This window comes from Saccopteryx bilineata, chromosome 1 (genome assembly GCF_036850765.1).
Source record: "Saccopteryx bilineata isolate mSacBil1 chromosome 1, mSacBil1_pri_phased_curated, whole genome shotgun sequence".
In the NCBI taxonomy this organism is placed as follows: domain Eukaryota; kingdom Metazoa; phylum Chordata; class Mammalia; order Chiroptera; family Emballonuridae; genus Saccopteryx; species Saccopteryx bilineata.
Window position 1 is genome coordinate 300,979,567 of NC_089490.1, and position 17,779 is coordinate 300,997,345.

The 17,779-nt window shown below is 46.6% G+C and overlaps 1 protein-coding gene across 10 annotated transcripts in view; it reads left to right on the forward strand.

Moving 5' to 3' along the window:
• The window catches only part of NCAM1 (neural cell adhesion molecule 1), a 342,200-nt gene that overhangs the window by 278,719 nt on the left and 45,702 nt on the right, over positions 1-17,779 (forward strand). For 5 of the 10 annotated variants that reach the window (XM_066244859.1, XM_066244853.1, XM_066244893.1 and 2 more), the window contains exons 8-9: positions 8,732-8,874; positions 15,251-15,280. In XM_066244859.1, the coding sequence (XP_066100956.1) occupies positions 8,732-8,874; positions 15,251-15,280 (173 nt within the window). The remainder of the gene's footprint in view (positions 1-8,731; positions 8,875-15,250; positions 15,281-17,779) is intronic. The other 5 variants (XM_066244876.1, XM_066244867.1, XM_066244911.1 and 2 more) reach the window with 1 other exon arrangement.

The following is a 17,779-nucleotide window of genomic DNA, read 5'->3' on the forward strand; positions in this document are numbered from 1 at the left end:
TGCTGCTTGCCAGCTCTATCACCCATGCCCCAGTTCAAGCCACTCTCCTGCTCCCCTGGTCAGTGAGATCCGCCTGCCCCCGTAGTTCCCCTTCAGCCCCTCCAAACTCCAGTAGCCAGAAGGATGGTAAAAGCCATTCCTCTTTTTAAAGCCCTCCTGTGACTTTCCATTGCAATGAAAATTGATCTAGACTCCCTACCACAGTCCTCAAGACTAAACCTAAGCTAGCCCACCTTCCTTCCTGACCTCATCTTTCCCCCACTTCGTTTTACATTTAAAACTCTCCAACCCCTCAGCCTGACTGGGTGGTGGCTCAATGGATAGAGCATTGGCCTAGGATGCTGAGGACCCAGATTGAAAACCCCGAGGCCACTGGCTTGAGCACGGACTCACCAGTTTGAGCTTGGGGTCACTGACTTGAGCATGGGATCATAGACATGTAGACATGACCCTTTGGTCTTTGGCTTGAGCCCAAAGGTCACTGGCTTGAAGCCCAAGGTCGCTGGCTTGAAGCCCAAGGTAGCTCACTTGAGCATGGGGTCACTGACTTGAGCAAGGGGTCACTGGATCGGCTAAAGACCCCCCCCCATTGGTCAAGGCACATATGAGAAGCATCAAGGTGCCGTAACCACGAGTTGATACTTCTCATCTCTCTCCTTTCCTATCTGTCTGTCTGTCTGTCTTGTCTCTCGCTCGCTAAAAATAATCAGAAAAACAAACAAACAAAAAATCTCTCCAACCCCTCAGGCCTCCTTTCTGTCCCTCAGACACACCAAGCCCATTCCCTGCCTCTGGACGTTGCACTTGATATTTCTTCTACTTGGACTATCACTCCCCCAGATCTGCTCCCAACTACCTTCTTCTTTTCTGTCATTCAGACCTCTACTCAACCTCTTCCCAGTGAACCCTCCCTTCACTACCCTGCCTGATACAGCATCCTTATCACCACCAACCCTCTTCCTCCACGAATCTCTTCTAGTAATCCATGCTGTCTTCTCCATCGCACTTATCAGTGCCTGGACTGACCTCATTTACATGTGTGTACATATTTGGGGATTGTTTGTAGACCCCAAGATGGCAGAGTCCTGGCTGTCGGAGCCATGGCCTTACCTCTGGCACGCCAAATGCTACCAGACTCATCACGGGCCCATCCATGGTCAGTGTTAGTGACCAGTGCCTCTGGTTCCTGTTGCGCCTTCCATAAAGGACATGAAAAGGGCCCCATATCTCTACTCACTTCATCTTTATAAACTCGGTGAAGGTCTGTTCATATGGAACTGAAATGCATCTTGACCTGATCTTGGAAAAAGAATTTGTAGTGGAGGAATGCTTAACCCAGTGGCTGTCAACTCTCTGCTCATCTTTTTAAAAACCACAGATAAGCTGGCCCACCACAGAGCGCTCCTAGAACAGACGCCAGAGGGGCAGCTGTGGGGCGTGCTCCCAGGCTGCAGCGGTGTGCCTGGGAGCCCTGGAGACCCGCTCATCAGCCTGGTCAGGAGAACTGACCTATGTTTGTAAACGCAAACCTGTGAAAAGCAAGTGATTCTCTGTAATTGGAATTGCTAATCACAGATGAATCCACTTTATTCAGTAGTAACAATTGGGTTTAGAAACCGTGTTTGAGTTTGGTTCAGATTAACTCAGTACATGACTGAGTACATACTTGAAGGTGAAAAGCTAAACTTGTTGGAAAATATTCTTGTCAGTCTTTTCTCTAATTCTGGCTGGTCTTCCACAGTCACACTGATGGTGAGTTTTTTCATATTACAGAAAAAGACAAATGCATTTGTTAATGTATTTCTTCGTTTAACAAGTATTTATTGAACATCATTTTTGCTCGAGAGATGGGCGACAGAGATAAGTATGATATGGTCCTTTGACCGTGAAAGCATAAGAGAGGGATGGACATAAAAGCGTATAAATTATAAGAATATCAGTCGCCTGACCTGTGGTGGCACAGTGGATAAAGCGTCGACCTGGAAATGCTGAAGTCGCTGGTTCGAAACCCTGGGCTTGCCTGGTCAAGGCACATATGGGAGTTGATGCTTCCAGCTCCTCCCCCCTTCTCTCTGTCTCTCTCTCTTCTCTCTCCCTCTCTGTCTCTCTCTCTCCCTCTCTCCTCTCAAAAAATGAATAAATAAATAAATAAATATATTAAAAAAAAAAAAAAAGAATATCAGTCACCAACCTTTGAGGGCCCAGTCTAGGCCTGTCTTGCCAATGTTACAAGGATGCCTGATGTGCACTCTGGTCTCAACGGTGGGTTCACAGGCTAATGTAGATGGCCACGCTGAAAAATTTAATTCTTTATAATGACTTCATAACAGCAATACGCAGTGTTTTGTAGGAAAGGAGGTCCTTTGTCCTGCGTGGTGAGCATTAGAGAAGCCCTTGCAAACACTGTGCTAGCAAACAAATAGGAGTTTCCCAGAACAGGAAGGACCGTGAGTGTTTTGGGCCACAGCGTGCAGGCACAGAGGCAGGAAGGGCACACATGCTCAATGTGAGCTTCACAGTTGTAGACAGGGACATGTGTCTGCTCTACTCACAGCTGTACCCCAGCACTGAGGACAGCACCTGACCTAAAGTAGGCATTTGTGTTTGAATCAATGAGGGAATAGCAATTAGTTCTGTGAAATAAGCATAATGTATATACAGCAGGGAGATGAGCCTAGAAGTATATAGTGACTTGTTTTTAAGAAATTATTTTAGATATTAGTCCCATGAAGTCATCATCATCATCATAATAATAATACAGAACAGATGTGAGCACTTACGTGCCAAGCACTATGCAAAGTATCATTTATTCATACATTAGCTCTTTTCATGGTCAGCACACCCCTACGAGGTTGGTTTCATTATCAGCCCCCTGAGGAAGCCGAGCACAGAGAGGCAGGTGCCCTGTGCAGGGTTCCAGCCTCAGCTTCTCAGTCTGTTCCCTGAGCCAGCAGTGGTAGTTAACACATACTATATCTAAGTTACGTACAGAATGATGGGGAATAGTGAAATTAATGCGTGTTCCCTTCTACCAGTGTGGATGACTTGGTGTCTGTGGAGTCCACTCAGCTCTAACTTGACTGGTCAAGAACAGACTTGGACTTCTCTTCCAGCCCCTCGTGGTGTCAGCTGCACTACGAAGGAGGCATGAGCACTGAGTCAGGAGTCGTGTGGGGCCATGCTAGAGCGAAGGGAGTGGGCAGGGTCCGGGGATGCAGGTGACCAGGTAGGGAAAGTGAGATGGAGGAACTGTAGAGAAGCAGGGTTTGCCCTTCCACACACCTCCCCTGCCACGCCTCCCCTTCCGCATCTCTCTCTCTCTCTCTCTCTCTCTCACACACACACACACACACACACACACACACACACTCTTTCACACACTGCACTATCTCAGCTTCTTTCCCAGGACTGCAGTTGGGAGAATGTTCACCAGACAGCTCAGCAAAGCAAACAGAAAGAGGGGGCAGACTCCCCAGAGACAGGTGGGAAGAGCATAGACTCTTAGGGACCTTGTCTAGTTCAGCCCCATCTGAATGTGACTCCTCTTCTGGGACACCTGGGGGACAGCTCACACAGCCTCCCTGAAGTAACCTGGTTACTTCCTCCTTTCCCTCTCCATTCCACCTTCGGCCTCCCCCACCGGTTTAGGAGACTGGTCCTAGGGCCAGGGAGCCAGGTGGGGAGGGGCTGGCTTCCTCTCTCTCCCACCCTTTCTCTGCCTCACCCTCCCCTCTGGTTTGCCATCAGGGATGAGCGCCAGGGGGAGAAATGGGGTAGGTGGCAGCATGCTCAGCAGCAAGGAGATAGGCGAGCAAAGAAACCCTTTGTTTAGGTGATCAAGAAGCACACAGAACTGTGGCTTCAGAAAGGGCTGGCAGCTAGCACGTTGGGGGCGTGCCTCAACTAGGGTCTGCCGTAACTGGCTTTGCCTGACATTCTTTGTCCTGAGAAGGGGAGACGTTCTAGTGGGCATTTCCCTGGTTAGCAGCCACACGCCCTTTCTCCTAAGTGGTTGCATCCTCCTTCCTTTCGATGTGGCCGTGACTCTCTGGTCTCCTCTCCCTGCGGGCCCTTCTGAAGAAGTATTTTTGTCTCCCCAGATTTTTATTATACTTTGTAGGTCTCTCACTGCTGAGGGCTAGGACAAGTTCACCCAGGGGACGAAGCTCTGATTAGGTGACCCTTCAGGACCAAAGCAGCCCTGTGAGTTATAGCAAAGGACAAGTGGGGCTGAAAGAAGGTGCGCTTGTCACGTCCAGCCTCTCAGTTCACAGAAGTGGGACTCTGGGTCCTTCTGGGAAGAAGCTTCAGGGCCTGTGTGCAGGAGAGTGGACCAGACTGGCCCTCGGTGGCAGGGTGCAGAGTTGTGGACATGCTGGAAGAAGCTCACAGGAGGGCCCACGGGACGAGGGGCAGGGGCACAGCCTGGGGCATGAGGTCCCACATGGCAGGCAAAGAATAGAACAGGGCACCAAATGCAAGGGCCTACAACAGACATTGATTAAAGTGGTGCAAGTATTGTCCATAGATAACAGCTGCACGGGTTCCTCTGGATGCTGGTGCATAGAAGGAAGCGACCCTGCCCCTGTCCTAGTGTTATTACTGAGAGCAGTCCTGCCCACTCTCACATGAGCTCCTGTTTGGGCAATAACTTATGTTGCTGCTCAGACTTCAGTTAGTTCTGACAACAGCCTTACTTCTGTAGTCTGGAGAGGTTAAGTCGTCAGGGAGAAGCCTGCCTGCCTTCCAACAGCCCTCTGTGAACCAGACAAAATTAGTCATCATTAACCGTGGCTTTCATAAGAAAATAGTTTTCCTTTCTCTAAAGACTTGCACAGTACACCTTTTAACAAGCATCTGCAAAATAGAGCCACCAAGACCAAATGTTATGAATAGACATGAAGTTGTCCTTTGTCCTCCGTTGGCCTTCTGCTGCTAGGACAAGGCGCTGGGGGTCAGAAGGTCAGCAGACACAGATCACAGCATCTGACTAGGCGTCAAGAGCCCAGGAATTCCTATAACTGTCTCCAACCCCATGCCCCAGAACTGTTCAATTTTAGTGAATTCAGTTATTTGGCTGATTTTTTTCCTACTCAGTCTGTGGTTTTAGCAGCAAAGAAATTCAGCTCTCACTCTACCCTTCTGCAGCCTCCTTTTCAACAGCACTTAACACTTGCCTCATCCAATGTCAGTTGTGGCCTCTTTCAAAGTCCTGTTTATTGAACTGGGCACAGAGCCTTCCGACAGGAGCACGTTAAATCACGGGGACTCCGTCAGTTCACATTCGTGGTCACTTGGCCACGTTTACTGAGATGTGCTGGTGTGCTACCTGGCCAGAAAGGGTCTGCCAGGCTGGCTGTTAGTGCAGGTTCACTTTGGGAGACTATTTGAACCATGTGGTAGTTTTATATAGAAGCAGATACCTTCTAAAGAGAACGTGCAGCTCTGACATTATTTATTTATTTATTTTTATTTAAATGAAAGATGGAGAGATAGACTCCCACATGTGCCCTGACCGGGATCCACCTGGCAACCCCTGTCTTGGGCTGATGCTCTGCCCATCTGGGGCCATGTTTGCAACTCAGCTATTTTTAGCACCTGAGTCAGAGGCTCCAGAGCCATTTGCAGCACCCAGGCTGATACACTTGAACCAATCTAGCCATGGCTGTGGGAAAGGAAGAGAGAGAAGGAAGGGGGAGCAGAAGGGAGGAAAAGATGGTCACTTCTCCTCTATGCCCTTACCGGGAATCAAACCCAGGACATCCACACGCTGGGCTGATGCTTTACCACTGAGCCAACTGATGCTCTACCATTGAGCCAACCAGTCAGGGATGATCTGTCATTTTCTGTGCATCATAGCAGGGTTGAAGGCCTCAGTTTGGAGGATGTATGTAGGCAGTAGTTTATGAGCCTACTGGTGCTTACTGTATGCATTGAAGAGGAAATGCAACTCTTTCAAAAATGTTACCCATAATTCTAATGTATTTATTTATTTTTTTGTTTTATATCTTTTTAAATTAATTTTAATGGGGTGACATTAATAAATCAGAGTACATATGTTTAGAGAAAACATTTCTAGGTTATTTTGACATTTGATTATGCTGCATTCCCATCACCTAAAGTCCAATTGTCTTCCGTCACCTTCTAACTGGTTTTCTTTGTGCCCCTCCCCTCCCCCAACACCCTCCCTCTACTCCCCCCCCACCCTGTAACCCCCGCACTCTTGTCCATGACTCTGAGTCTCATTTTTATGTTCCACCTATGTATGGAATCATATAGTTCTTAGTTTTTTCTGATTTATTTTGCTCAGTATAATGTTTTCAAGGTCCATCCATGTTGTTGTAAATGATCCGATGTCATCATTTCTTATGGCTGAGTAGTATTCCATAGTATATATGTACCAAAGCTTTTTAATCCACTCATCCACTGACTTGGGCTGTTTTCAGATCTTTGCTATTGTGAACAATACTGCCATAAACATGGGGGTGCATTTCTTCTTTTGAAACAGTGCTATGGTGTTCTTGTGGTACATCCCTAAAAGTGGGATAGCTGGGTCAAAAGAAAGTTCGATTTTTAATTTCTTGAGGAATCTCCATACTGTTTTCCACAGTGGCTGCACCAGTCTGCATTCCCACCAGCAGTGCAGGAGGGTTCCCTTTTCTCCACATCCTCACCAGCACTTATTCTGTGTTGTTTTGTTGATGAGCACCATTCTGACTGGTGTGAGCTGATATCTCATTGTGGTTTTAATTTGCATTTCTCTAATGATTAGTGATGTTGAGCATTTTTTCATATGCCTATTGGCCATCTGTATGTCCTCTTTGGAGAAGTGTCTATTCATTTCTTTTGCCCATTTTTTGATTGGATTGTTTGTCTTCCTGGTATTGAGTTTTACAAATTCTTTATAAATTTTGGTTATTAACCCCTTATCAGACGTCCCCTGGGTGTGGCCTCTGTGTTCCCTTGGTATGGTCTGTCTGCAGGCCTGCCACCCCCTCTGCTGCTGCCACCTAGGGCATCAGGTATGGGTGTTGCTGGTGCCTGCCCACAGGGGCTGTTGCTGTGGTTTCCGCCTCTCCTTCACGGGAGTGGCTGTGACCACGTGCTCGGTGTACAAGCCTCAGCTTTCGCCCTGCCCCTGCGGGTGGCATTATGCTCGGCCCTGAGGGCGGGGGTGAGCACCTTTGCTCAGCTGTGGGTCTCCACCTGATTCGGGGTTTTTGCCCCGCCCCTGCAGGAGGAGCCCGTTAGTGGGATGGCCCGCTCTACAGGCCGGCAGGACTGCGTGCCCACACTCAGTAGCGGGACTATGCCTGTTTTGGGCTTTGCGCTCCACCGCCTTGGGAGGAGCCGGCTCCCGCGTCAAGCCACAAGCCTCGGTTCCACAGGCGGGGAAGGCTGTGCTCCTGCACCCTTGCTCAAGGGCAGGTCTCCACCCTTTCTGGGGTTCCCGCCCCCCCCCCCCCCCCCCCCCGCAGGCTGGATTGCAGGACCACAGCTGGGCTTGACCACTTTCATACGTCCCCTCCTCCCCAGCCGGGCAAGACCGAGCTCACACCTGGACCTCAGTTGTGGCCAACCGGCTTCTGCCCTTGCAAACCTAATGTATTTTTTTTTTCATTTGTTTATCTAACCTTGCCTTTTTTTCTCTGGGAGTGAAATAAGTTATTTTTGTGCAGTGTTTTCTTTTCTATGGAAGGTTTAGCAATTTCAGAGTATAATTGTTTCAAATTGGGAAAATTCAATTTTCCCTAATGCTTTAACATTTAACTCAGCTCAGCTTTGAATGCTTGTGCTCTCTTGCATTACCCAAAGCATTTGGAAAATGAACTCCTCTCCTCCCCACCCCCAGCCACCCCTCTACCCCAGCTGCTTGCCACGTTTCCATGCCGAGTTACTGCTAACACAGCTTTCTAGTCATCACAAATCTCAGCATCACCTGGCTCCTTCGCATTCCTTCTTGTGTTCCTTGCCGTCCCTGCTTGCCCTCTGCTCACCTGCCACTCCTCGGGAAACCTTTCCATGGCGTCTCCCTCGGATCTCTCCTTTCTGCTTCTCCGGAGATGACCTTGGTCAGGGCTTCGTCGTGTCACGTCTGGGACACTGCCAGAGTCTCCAGATTGGTTTTCCCACCTCAGGGTTTGCTCAGCACTAAGTCATCTTGAATTTTTCTAGAATAACCTCTGAGCAAATGCTGTCAGATGGGCCTCTACCCACCATGGGATGAAATTCAAGCAGGCACCTATCAGAGGGCTATCAGGTGTCCCCAAGTGGAGACCAGCGTGGCTGCCCTCTGCTTCGATACACTAACACCAGACCTCTTCTCAACCTCTCCTCACAGAGTCTTGCTTCTCTGCTGTTATTCAAGCAGTATTCTCCCCTTGGAATAACTCTTGTCTCCACCCCAAAAGTCTCACCCCCTGAAAACCTCACAGCCTAGCCCCAAAACTGTGTCCTCAGGAAGGCTCCGCCCAGAGGAACTCTCTTCCTCGACTCTGCCTCCCACCGTCGCCCCAGCGTAGCACTCTGACTCTGTAAGATGCTGTTGCTTTTACTGTCACTTGCGTGTTGTCATGTGCCTGCCTTGCGGTAAGCTCCGTGGGCTTGACCACCTGGAATACAGCCTTATACTTAGAAAGTCGATAACCTTTATTGTAGGGTTGCATGTTACCATGTATACCTGGAAAGCTAAAGAAATTAGATGAACATTACAGAATTTTTGTCTTTCCAGCAAAACCCAAGATCACTTACGTAGAGAACCAGACTGCCATGGAGCTGGAGGAACAGGTCACACTTACCTGTGAAGCCTCAGGGGACCCTATCCCCACTATCACCTGGAGAACTTCCACCAGAAACATCAGCAGCGAAGAAAAGGTATAATGTCACCCGAGAGTTTCAGGGCCATGGAATGCAGACTCGAAGCGGATTGAGTCTGCCCCGGGCCCAGTTCTCCTCGGTGAGCCGGAAGGTGGGCTGTGGCCTCCCTCTCCCACCTGCCTGGATGCAGCCTGCTCAGCATCTCTGGCAATGAAAGGGGTACAATTCTTTGCATAGGTTTGCAGGGTTGTGATGCCGGTGGGAATGGTCAAGGTAGACATTCTAGGGAGGAAAAAGGTAGTGATTTTCAAACACAGGGTTATGGGACTGTGAGGGACACAGCAAAACTAGGGTCCTGGTGCTCCAGGTGACATCACCCTCATCCCCCCAGGAGCACCAAAGAAATGTCTCCCGGGAATCGTAGGCTCAGAGGCGCCTATCAGCTCTTCCCTTTGTGTTTTGTATACTCATGCTGCACACGCACTATATGCACAAAAGCTTGGTTGCCTTTGTGTCTGCCTGCACCCTGGATCATATGTGAATATCATTTTGATCTAAAGGCAAAAATAATTAGCAGTTTCCACATGAGGATGATTGTCCTGGGCTCTGCAGTGTGGGCACTGAGAATATAAGACCAATGTAGCTTACCTACCTGACAAATTTAAATGACTGGGAAGATTTAACTACTTTTTTCTTTTTTCTTCTTTTCCCAAATGAGAGGAGGGGAGATAGAGAGACAGACTCTCGCATACGCCCCCACCAGGATCCACCCAGCAACCCCCTTCTAGGGCCAATGCTCTGCCCATCTGGTGCTATGCTCCCAACCAAGCTATTTTTAGTGCCTGAGGCTGGAGGCTCCATGGAGCCATTCTTAGTGCCTGGGACCGAAGCTTGAACCAATCGAGCCATGACTGCAGAAGGGTAAAAGAAAGAGGGGGGGGGGCAAAGGGTGGAGACACAGATGGTCGCTTCTCCTTGATTGGGAATCGAACCTGGGACATTCATACACCAGGCTGACCCTTTACCACTGAACCAACTGGCCAAGGCTGGGAAGATTTAACTTTAAAACATGTGGGCTTACCAGCTACCAGAAAGCTGTCTTGATTATTGGCAATATATAATAGCTAAGGTGACCCCACATCATGCAGCCCTTTGTTATTGAGTGGGTCAAAAGCAGGAGGGGGGAGGGAGCTTGGTTTCACAACTTAAACCATCCTGTGTCTCTTTTCCAATCTCATTTTCCACATCCTGTAGTAAAGGGCTTCTTTTAGGTGGCCAAAGCTCTGTCACCTATTCAGAAGTAAAGGCCTTAGATTAAAAGGACATTTATAATGAATCGCTTATTAACCAAAATGTCAGAAATGATAGATCTTCATTCCTACCTAAAGGAAATCCCTAGAGAGTAAACTCAAGTAAAACCAAAAAAGGGGTAGTGTGCCATGCTAGTGCCAAATTTGGGACCTGCCTCTGAGGAACTGATTTCTATCTCACTAATAGAAAGCACAACTGAATGCAAAGGAACAGACATGACTGTTCCGGAATGGATCCTTCTCTGCAAGCTTTACCTCCAGAGTCGAATTCAACTCCCCCAAGACCACTGAGGAACTGCTAAATATTTTTGAAACTGGCATATGTTGTTCAATATCGTCCCAGGTCAAGAAAGGTGGTGTTTCCTTGGATACATTCTGTATCAATGTTGGAACTGAGCCCTCAGCTCAGTCTCGGCTCGTTGTATGTGTTACGTAAACTAAATGTACATTTCAGGGCTTAACCTACAGGGCCGCTGCCCGACTGATTCTCCTGCATCAGACTTAAGAGTAAATTTGTTCAGAATGACCCAGTGTATGTCTCTGACCTTGGTGAAGGGCGGAAATAATATCTATCCCAGATGAACAGTGCCTTTAAATTTTTTATCTTCTCTGGGAATAATAGCTCAGCAGCCAAGCTAGACCACAAGGGTTATTAAGATGTGTGCCTACCTGAGGTCATGTCACAGCTTGGCACGTCGGGTTTGTGTCTGTGGATTCACTTTTACAGAATAAGAACAAATAAGCAAGCACTAACACACACTCATACTCACTGCATACTGAGATCACAGGTGCTCAGCAGAGACCGTCTCAAGCCAGGTAGGTTTGGCGTAATTCACTTATCAGTGTAGATCATCTGTCTCCATCTGAGAAGATGCCTAAGCCTGGCCACATGGGTCGTATCGTGGTTCCTCTTCCTAAAGGCTGTCTTCAGGTTTACTTGAGGTAACATTGCTGAAATGTGCCTGAATCGATGTTGGGATTCCACATCAGCCAGGGATGTGACACCACGTTTACACATCTGCCTAAATGAAACCCTGTAGAGAAAAGTTGCCATGCCTGTTAATTCTAGATTGACACCAAAGAGGCATGATGTCCGTCTGGCACCATGGATAGCTAATAATTAAGAAGGCAAAGGTGGCCTCTTCGTAGGGAGCTGGACTCCAGATGATAAATTTCACTTTTACTTTGGTAGCTGTTCCTCATGTGCAATTCCATCTGAAGTCGCATGATCTATAATTAGGTATCAAGATTAGTAGAGTCACTGGATTGTGAGTAGAAGAAAAAAATTGTTTCTTTTTAAAATCAGGAGGATATGCTCAACAGTTAAGAATAGGCAATTGTGTCAAAATGCCAAGGTAAAGAACGCTCCTGAGAATTAGATTGTCTAAAATGCCAGAACCGTAGAAGGCAGGAAGGAAGCCACGCTTTGTGGTTACTTAGTCTCACCTGGCTCCCCTTTCTAGCGTAGCTACCGGGAAGTCACTCAGCGCCTGCCAGAAAGGTGACAGTGTCAGTCTCTGCAGGGCAGTTGGCCATGCTAATGCCCGAAGGGTCTGCTTTTTTGCCCCTTGAGCTTCTCAGTCTCCCTGCCTCTGCCAGTCAGTCATTGCATGAGAGCCCTTACAGTAGCTATTCAATTTCCCTTTAGTCGGTCTGCTCTGTAGCTTACCAGGTGCCCTGTGATAGACGGCTTCAGCACACTAGCGCTCCATTAAAATGTTGTGGTGCCCAGTGTCACTAAGGCAGCCCCCAGGGGGTGACTGCTCCCTTGGTCTGGACACCGTAGTGCAGTTCAAGTTGCATTCGCCCTTCAGCAGTTTCCTCCTCCAGTTGCCTCACATTGAGCTTGTGGTCAACTAAATAGAACTTTTGAGTCTTTTTTTATAAAACCTGCATTTAAACCACATACTACCTCTTATCCTGTTCTCATTCCATTGATTGTTTAGCAAATCATGTGGAATTTTATATTTATTTTTGTTAAAAATTTGTATATTGTTGGCTGTAACCCAGTGTTTCTCAGTGGGATCGCTAATTTTTTTAAATTTGGGAAGATGTTCCTTTTACTGGAACTGTCTTGAGCATTGCAAGGCATTTTGTCCCCTCACTGCCTTCCCCTAAGTACCAATAGCCACCTCTAATCATGGGAATGACCAAAATTCCACACGCACGAACTCTCTCTGGCTTAAGAACAACCAGTTGAGTTCATCTTCCCGACCAGTCAAGAAGGGCTTTAATCAGAACTGTCCTTTAGAGATCTGTGGATCTGGGGAATTTCAGCCCGCACTACCCCCTATCTTACTTACACATATTGAAAGCGATGGGGCACAGCAGTCAGGGCAGCCCCCGCCTGAGCACAGGCCCGGCAGCAAGCAGTGCAGTGGTCTTCCCCGTGCAGCTGCCCCCAAGCATGTGTAGTAGCTTCGCTCCAACCTTATATGAACTCTTACCAGTCACTGGCTGAGAAGGAAGAGGACCGAACACCATGGCATTCACACTCTCACGATTTTAATGACTTCCGCAGGAGGCTTTCTGGTTTCTTTAATGATGCTAGTTGCAATATAACCTAATTAAAAGCCATTTGAGTTGCGTCACTGAGAAGAGAGGACAAAAGGCTTTTCATCCGTAGGCACGCAGTTAGTGACTTTCTGACAGAATACTTAGTTTTTCTTCATTAAAAATTGAAGAATTTTTTAAAAAGCAAAAACGGGAGCAGTGAGCCTACATGTCGCACCTTGTCTTTGATCTTGTCTCTAGGCTTCCTTGGTCCAATCACTTGGAGACTGATTATTCTCAGCCTGCTAAGCTTCACCTGGTTGAGTTGTTTTCGCTCCACAATGGATAATAGCTAGGCTAAGCCAGGGTCATGAAGACCATTAGGGTAAAGCATTTGTCTGAGAGTTAATTCATTTCTCAGTGGTTACTATTATGTTGACAAAACACACACACACACACACACAAAACATATTTGAACATCATAATGGGTCGATTTGATCTGTGAGTGTGGAAATCATTGTCATAATGCAGATACAAAGAAAGTCTGTGTCTCCATCTTGTTTTACTATTCTTTCTACACAGACTCATTTTAATTATCTGCCAGGTGCCTGAGTGAGGGGTGCTAAATTCCAGGTGCCACGTGCATCCTGGGTGAGGCTGCTAGATGACATTTTGCCGTCATCTATCTCTGGCAGAACAGATTCATTGTGTGCTTATCTGAACATGCCTTTGAAATGACTGGTAAGGAAGCCTTCGTGTGTAAGGAAAGGGGAGGGCAGAGCACTGAGATCAGAGGAGATCAACTGGGAACATGAAGAGCATCTCATGGACCTGGAATCTCAAGCTGACCAAGGAGCCCACAAATAGGAGACAGCTTTTGAAATCCTATATTCTCTGCACAACAGAGCTTTTCATCACCAGGAAGAATTCCCCATTCAATACTATCCAGGTGCTCACTTTTAAAATTGGAAAAGGTGCCTGCCCTGAGCAACCAGAGGCTGGCTTATTCAGATTGTGGGCACATGTCTACAGGAAATACGTTAGAGTAAGTGGAGGGATGTTTCACTTTAGTTTATATCCATATTCCTGCAAACTTATAAGATGATAAAACATGTGAATGTGGGGAAAACAAAAACACCTGGGCATAACAATTTTTGGAATAGTACTAATCCTATTCTAATTTACTTTATGTGTGTATTTACAAATCAAGTGGTCTTAAAATAGACCACACCCTTCACCAAATCACTGGGAGCAAGGCATAGCCTATCAGTTCACTAGGCACAGGTGCAGAGGTCAAGCAAATTAGAAACACTGTGTTATTGGCAACTACTTACACTAAAAGCCACAAAACCGTAAGGATGTGGAAGAGACACAAGAAGAGTCAGATCTGAACAACAAATGTTCAGCCTATATCCCCATAGGATATAGCCCCTAAAAAGAAACCTTGATCCATGCAGCCCTGGCATGTGACAGACAAGCTTCTAAGTGATATGGGATTGGCAGCCACATGTGATATGTTGGCTCACTGTTCCTTCAGCCATTGCATGTTCCTCAGCCCTCACTTTCTCCATTCCAATGTCACGTGACAGAATCCAACATTTCCATCTGTGTGTCTTCCCAGAGCACCTGGCGTTTAGTGGACTCTAACTGAATGTTCACTAACTCATTTGCGTTTCCTGGATGGCGTTGCTGTCTGTCTGGCCTCTTTTCATTCTTCTCCCATCTGAATGTCAGAGACAGATCAGGCAGTCATGTCCTCTAACAGAAGGAACAGTGCAGGGATGGTGTTTTAGATGCCCAGTAGGAAAACAGAAAAACTAGAAGCAGACTAGATTCCCAAGTACCATTTAATTTTTTTTTAAATCTAGATGTGGGTAGGAGAAGATCCAACCTCTATGTCCCTGAGTTAGCTCACTTTTTTTGTGAATGCCGTGCTTGATGAAGATGGCGCATGGCTGAACCTGCATGCTACATGGGCATTCCTTGGCATCGAAGAACTGACCAGGGCCTGCACCACAGCATTCAGAGTGTAGTCACCTCAAAGCTTCCTGACCCACACATAGTCTTAAGAACTTTATACCTCTGGTTCCTAAAGTGCTTCTATGTCCCTTGTTGTTGTTCCTTTTTTAAAACAATTAAAAATTTGACTTTTGATAGTATGCATGTGAAGAGTTATAAAATGCATGAGCACAAAATGGCGTTAGTATATTTGTGAGGAGTTGTCTGATATACTCCAAAAGCAGGAAACTTATTCTCTAAGTATCTCTAGGTTATGTGGTTAGAGCTAGTAGAGTCACCAAATTCTACAAGAAGTATTTAAGACATGTTGGATTAGGTGCAGTCTGTAATATGTCTGCTGGTATCCATATATGTCTACCAAAGGTTAGGAATATGTTTCCCTTTGAACTACACATCATTGTGTGCATAGGGTGGGGGGGTAGCTGAACATCAGTCCTGAATTAACTTGTGTAATAAACACACCATTGAAAGTGGGCCTTGGAAAAAAAAATTTCTGGTTTTAAAAGAAGCTGCATGTGCACGGAACACAGTGTGATACATCAGTTCTCTAAAGCAACATGTTGTAAAATTTTACTGCTTTCTTGTTGTGTTTTATATCTTGTTCTCTCCAGGCTTCGTGGACTCGACCAGAGAAGCAAGAGGTATAGCTTACCTGACCGCTAGCCAGTCCTTAGTTTCGAAAGCCTTACAGTTTAACTCGCCATTCTAGTTGATAACCAGACGTGCTAAACTAATGAGTCGTCACTTCGTTAGATTGAAGAATAGGCCAATAGCAGTAGATGTTACTTAGCATTAGTGTCATCTTAGGATGAGCAAGCAAGCTGTGTTGGGAGTGGAGGAACACACCCTTACCATTTTCTAAAGCTGAATCTTATGCTCTTGACGGTACTGGTAAAATCCCGTTCAAGGTAATTACACTTGTAGAAAGAAATACCGCTCCCCCAGTTCCCAGGCTGGTTGTTTGGGGAAACTTTTCTGACTCTGACCTGGTTGATGTGGCTTTGGCTCACAAAGTCCTGGGGATAGTGACCTCAAGACCCACTCGACCCTTTTCTTTCCAGCTCAACTCATCTTGTTGCTCACTTACATTGTAATGATCGGTCTTCGTCAGTTGTTACCTCAGACTTTCCCAAGCAGTTCAGATGGCATTCTTGGTTTTCCCAAGGTGTTAAGTGATTCCATGCTACCTCCATAGCACATTACATTTACAAGATTCTAACGATGTGACACAAACAATTTTATGTTTTTATAAAAGTCAGTAGACTTTAGCCTTTGAAATTTCTCTGACTCCTTGCTTTGTGTTGGACATTGTGGGAGGGCTTAGTGTGAAAATTGAAGCTAAATATTAATTTTTAAATTTCAGTTGTTACAACTCCCCCCAAGATCCAACTCACAATCACACGTCTCATTTTTTTTTACCTGATTTACATAATTTAAGTGACAGAGAGGAAAATAAAAACGAGCATACTTTAGCTGAGGCTCAAGGATCTAATCTCTACTTTAAAAAAAAACACCAAAAAACTTCTCTCTTCTCCAGATGGAACCCTACTATTCTAATGTCATAAACATAGAATCTACCAAGCAGTGCTATAGGTTGTATTATAATTAGGTAAATCTATCCTCTGAGTCTTTCAGAAATGGTAATTATTCAGAACACATAACTGCTATGTTCAGATCACGGCTATAAATACTATTTAGTGCTGTTTAATATTTAAAAGTTGACTGCCTTGTCCCCGGTGCTGACATTAGTTTCTGCCCAGGAACACACTGTTGTCCTCAAATTGAGTCCATTGCAAGTTCATTTTGCATCAGACTGTCCTCCACATCATGGGGACTATCGTTCAGCGCACCCCCTCACTAAAATGCTTCCTTCCTGTGGCACAGGAATCACTCAGTGCTGTCCCAGGCTGGGCAGTTTATTGCTTCAACATCATGGACCCTCAGGGCTTGGGGAAGGAGAGGGGGTAACTCTTGAGTGGCTGCAGGTCTCATTCTGCCCGGCCTTGTACATCTCCCTGTCACTTTGCTTTTAGACCTGGCTAGAGGACAAGCCAAGATTTATCAGGGAGCATTAAGAAGACATTAAGAGAATTATTATGAGCAGAAAGAATAGGTGTCTACTCCTAGGAAAGCAGACACCTCATTCCATTTTCCAGAAGTATCCTTACCTTCAGTATCTCACTCTGCACATAATTGACTTTCAATGGCACACCACCCTTGAGGCTCAGAAGTTTCATTCCCTCCTATTTGTCTCATTCAGAGATGAAGACTGTTAAGTCCAGACGAGCTCAGAGGGCAGCTTGGGTCACGGCCCGTTTCCTTCTATAAGCTCTGAAAAGCCTCAGCGCATCTACCTGCATGGAGAAAGACGACAATGTCTTGATGAGAAGAATAAGTACAATTGCCCTTCCTACTTTTGCGAAACAGGGTCTCCCTGCTGTAATGATCTCGTATGCTTTCTCCTCCAGAGCCTGAATTATCAGTGTGCCTTTGGTCTGGAGAGCTCATAGGTGGAGCTCCCTGACTTTGCCCTGGTGCCAGAGCGAACATCTCAGGGGGTGTCAGGGCGGTCGCACTGGAGCGTGTATCTCTCCTCGGAGGGTGAACAGCCTGAAGTTGCTGCCAAATAAGAAGTCTTTATAGGGGGCCGCCCACTCGTCTGTTGACATCATTCAATGAGAAAATTTTCCAGATAGAGAAATTTAGGAAAGAGACCAGATAGAGGGTAGAAAAAAGTATAGGTGTCGGAACAACCATTCCCTTAAATGGTTGTGAAACGTGATGGGGCTCAAATGGTTGAAACGCGGACCTCTGTGGAAGCGCTGTGCCTTGCCGCCGAGCTTCCCGGCTGGCTGCCGACAGACAGTGCGATTCGGGTTTGGGCTTCCAAACCAGCACAGCAAACACATCTCAAGTCAGGTGTTCTTTCTTTCTCTAAAGGCCCAAGCCCACTGAGTAACAGACGCCACACAGATGCAGTCCCCTCACCTGTCCGTCTCTACAAAATGTTACATGCTGGAGATGAGGGTGTACCCAGCCTGTGACTAGGAAGACTCCTTTAGATGAGCAGCTTTCTTGAGGATCTGAACTTGGGCCACATGCCTAGACTTTTCTTCAGCCCACAACCATTTTACCTAAAG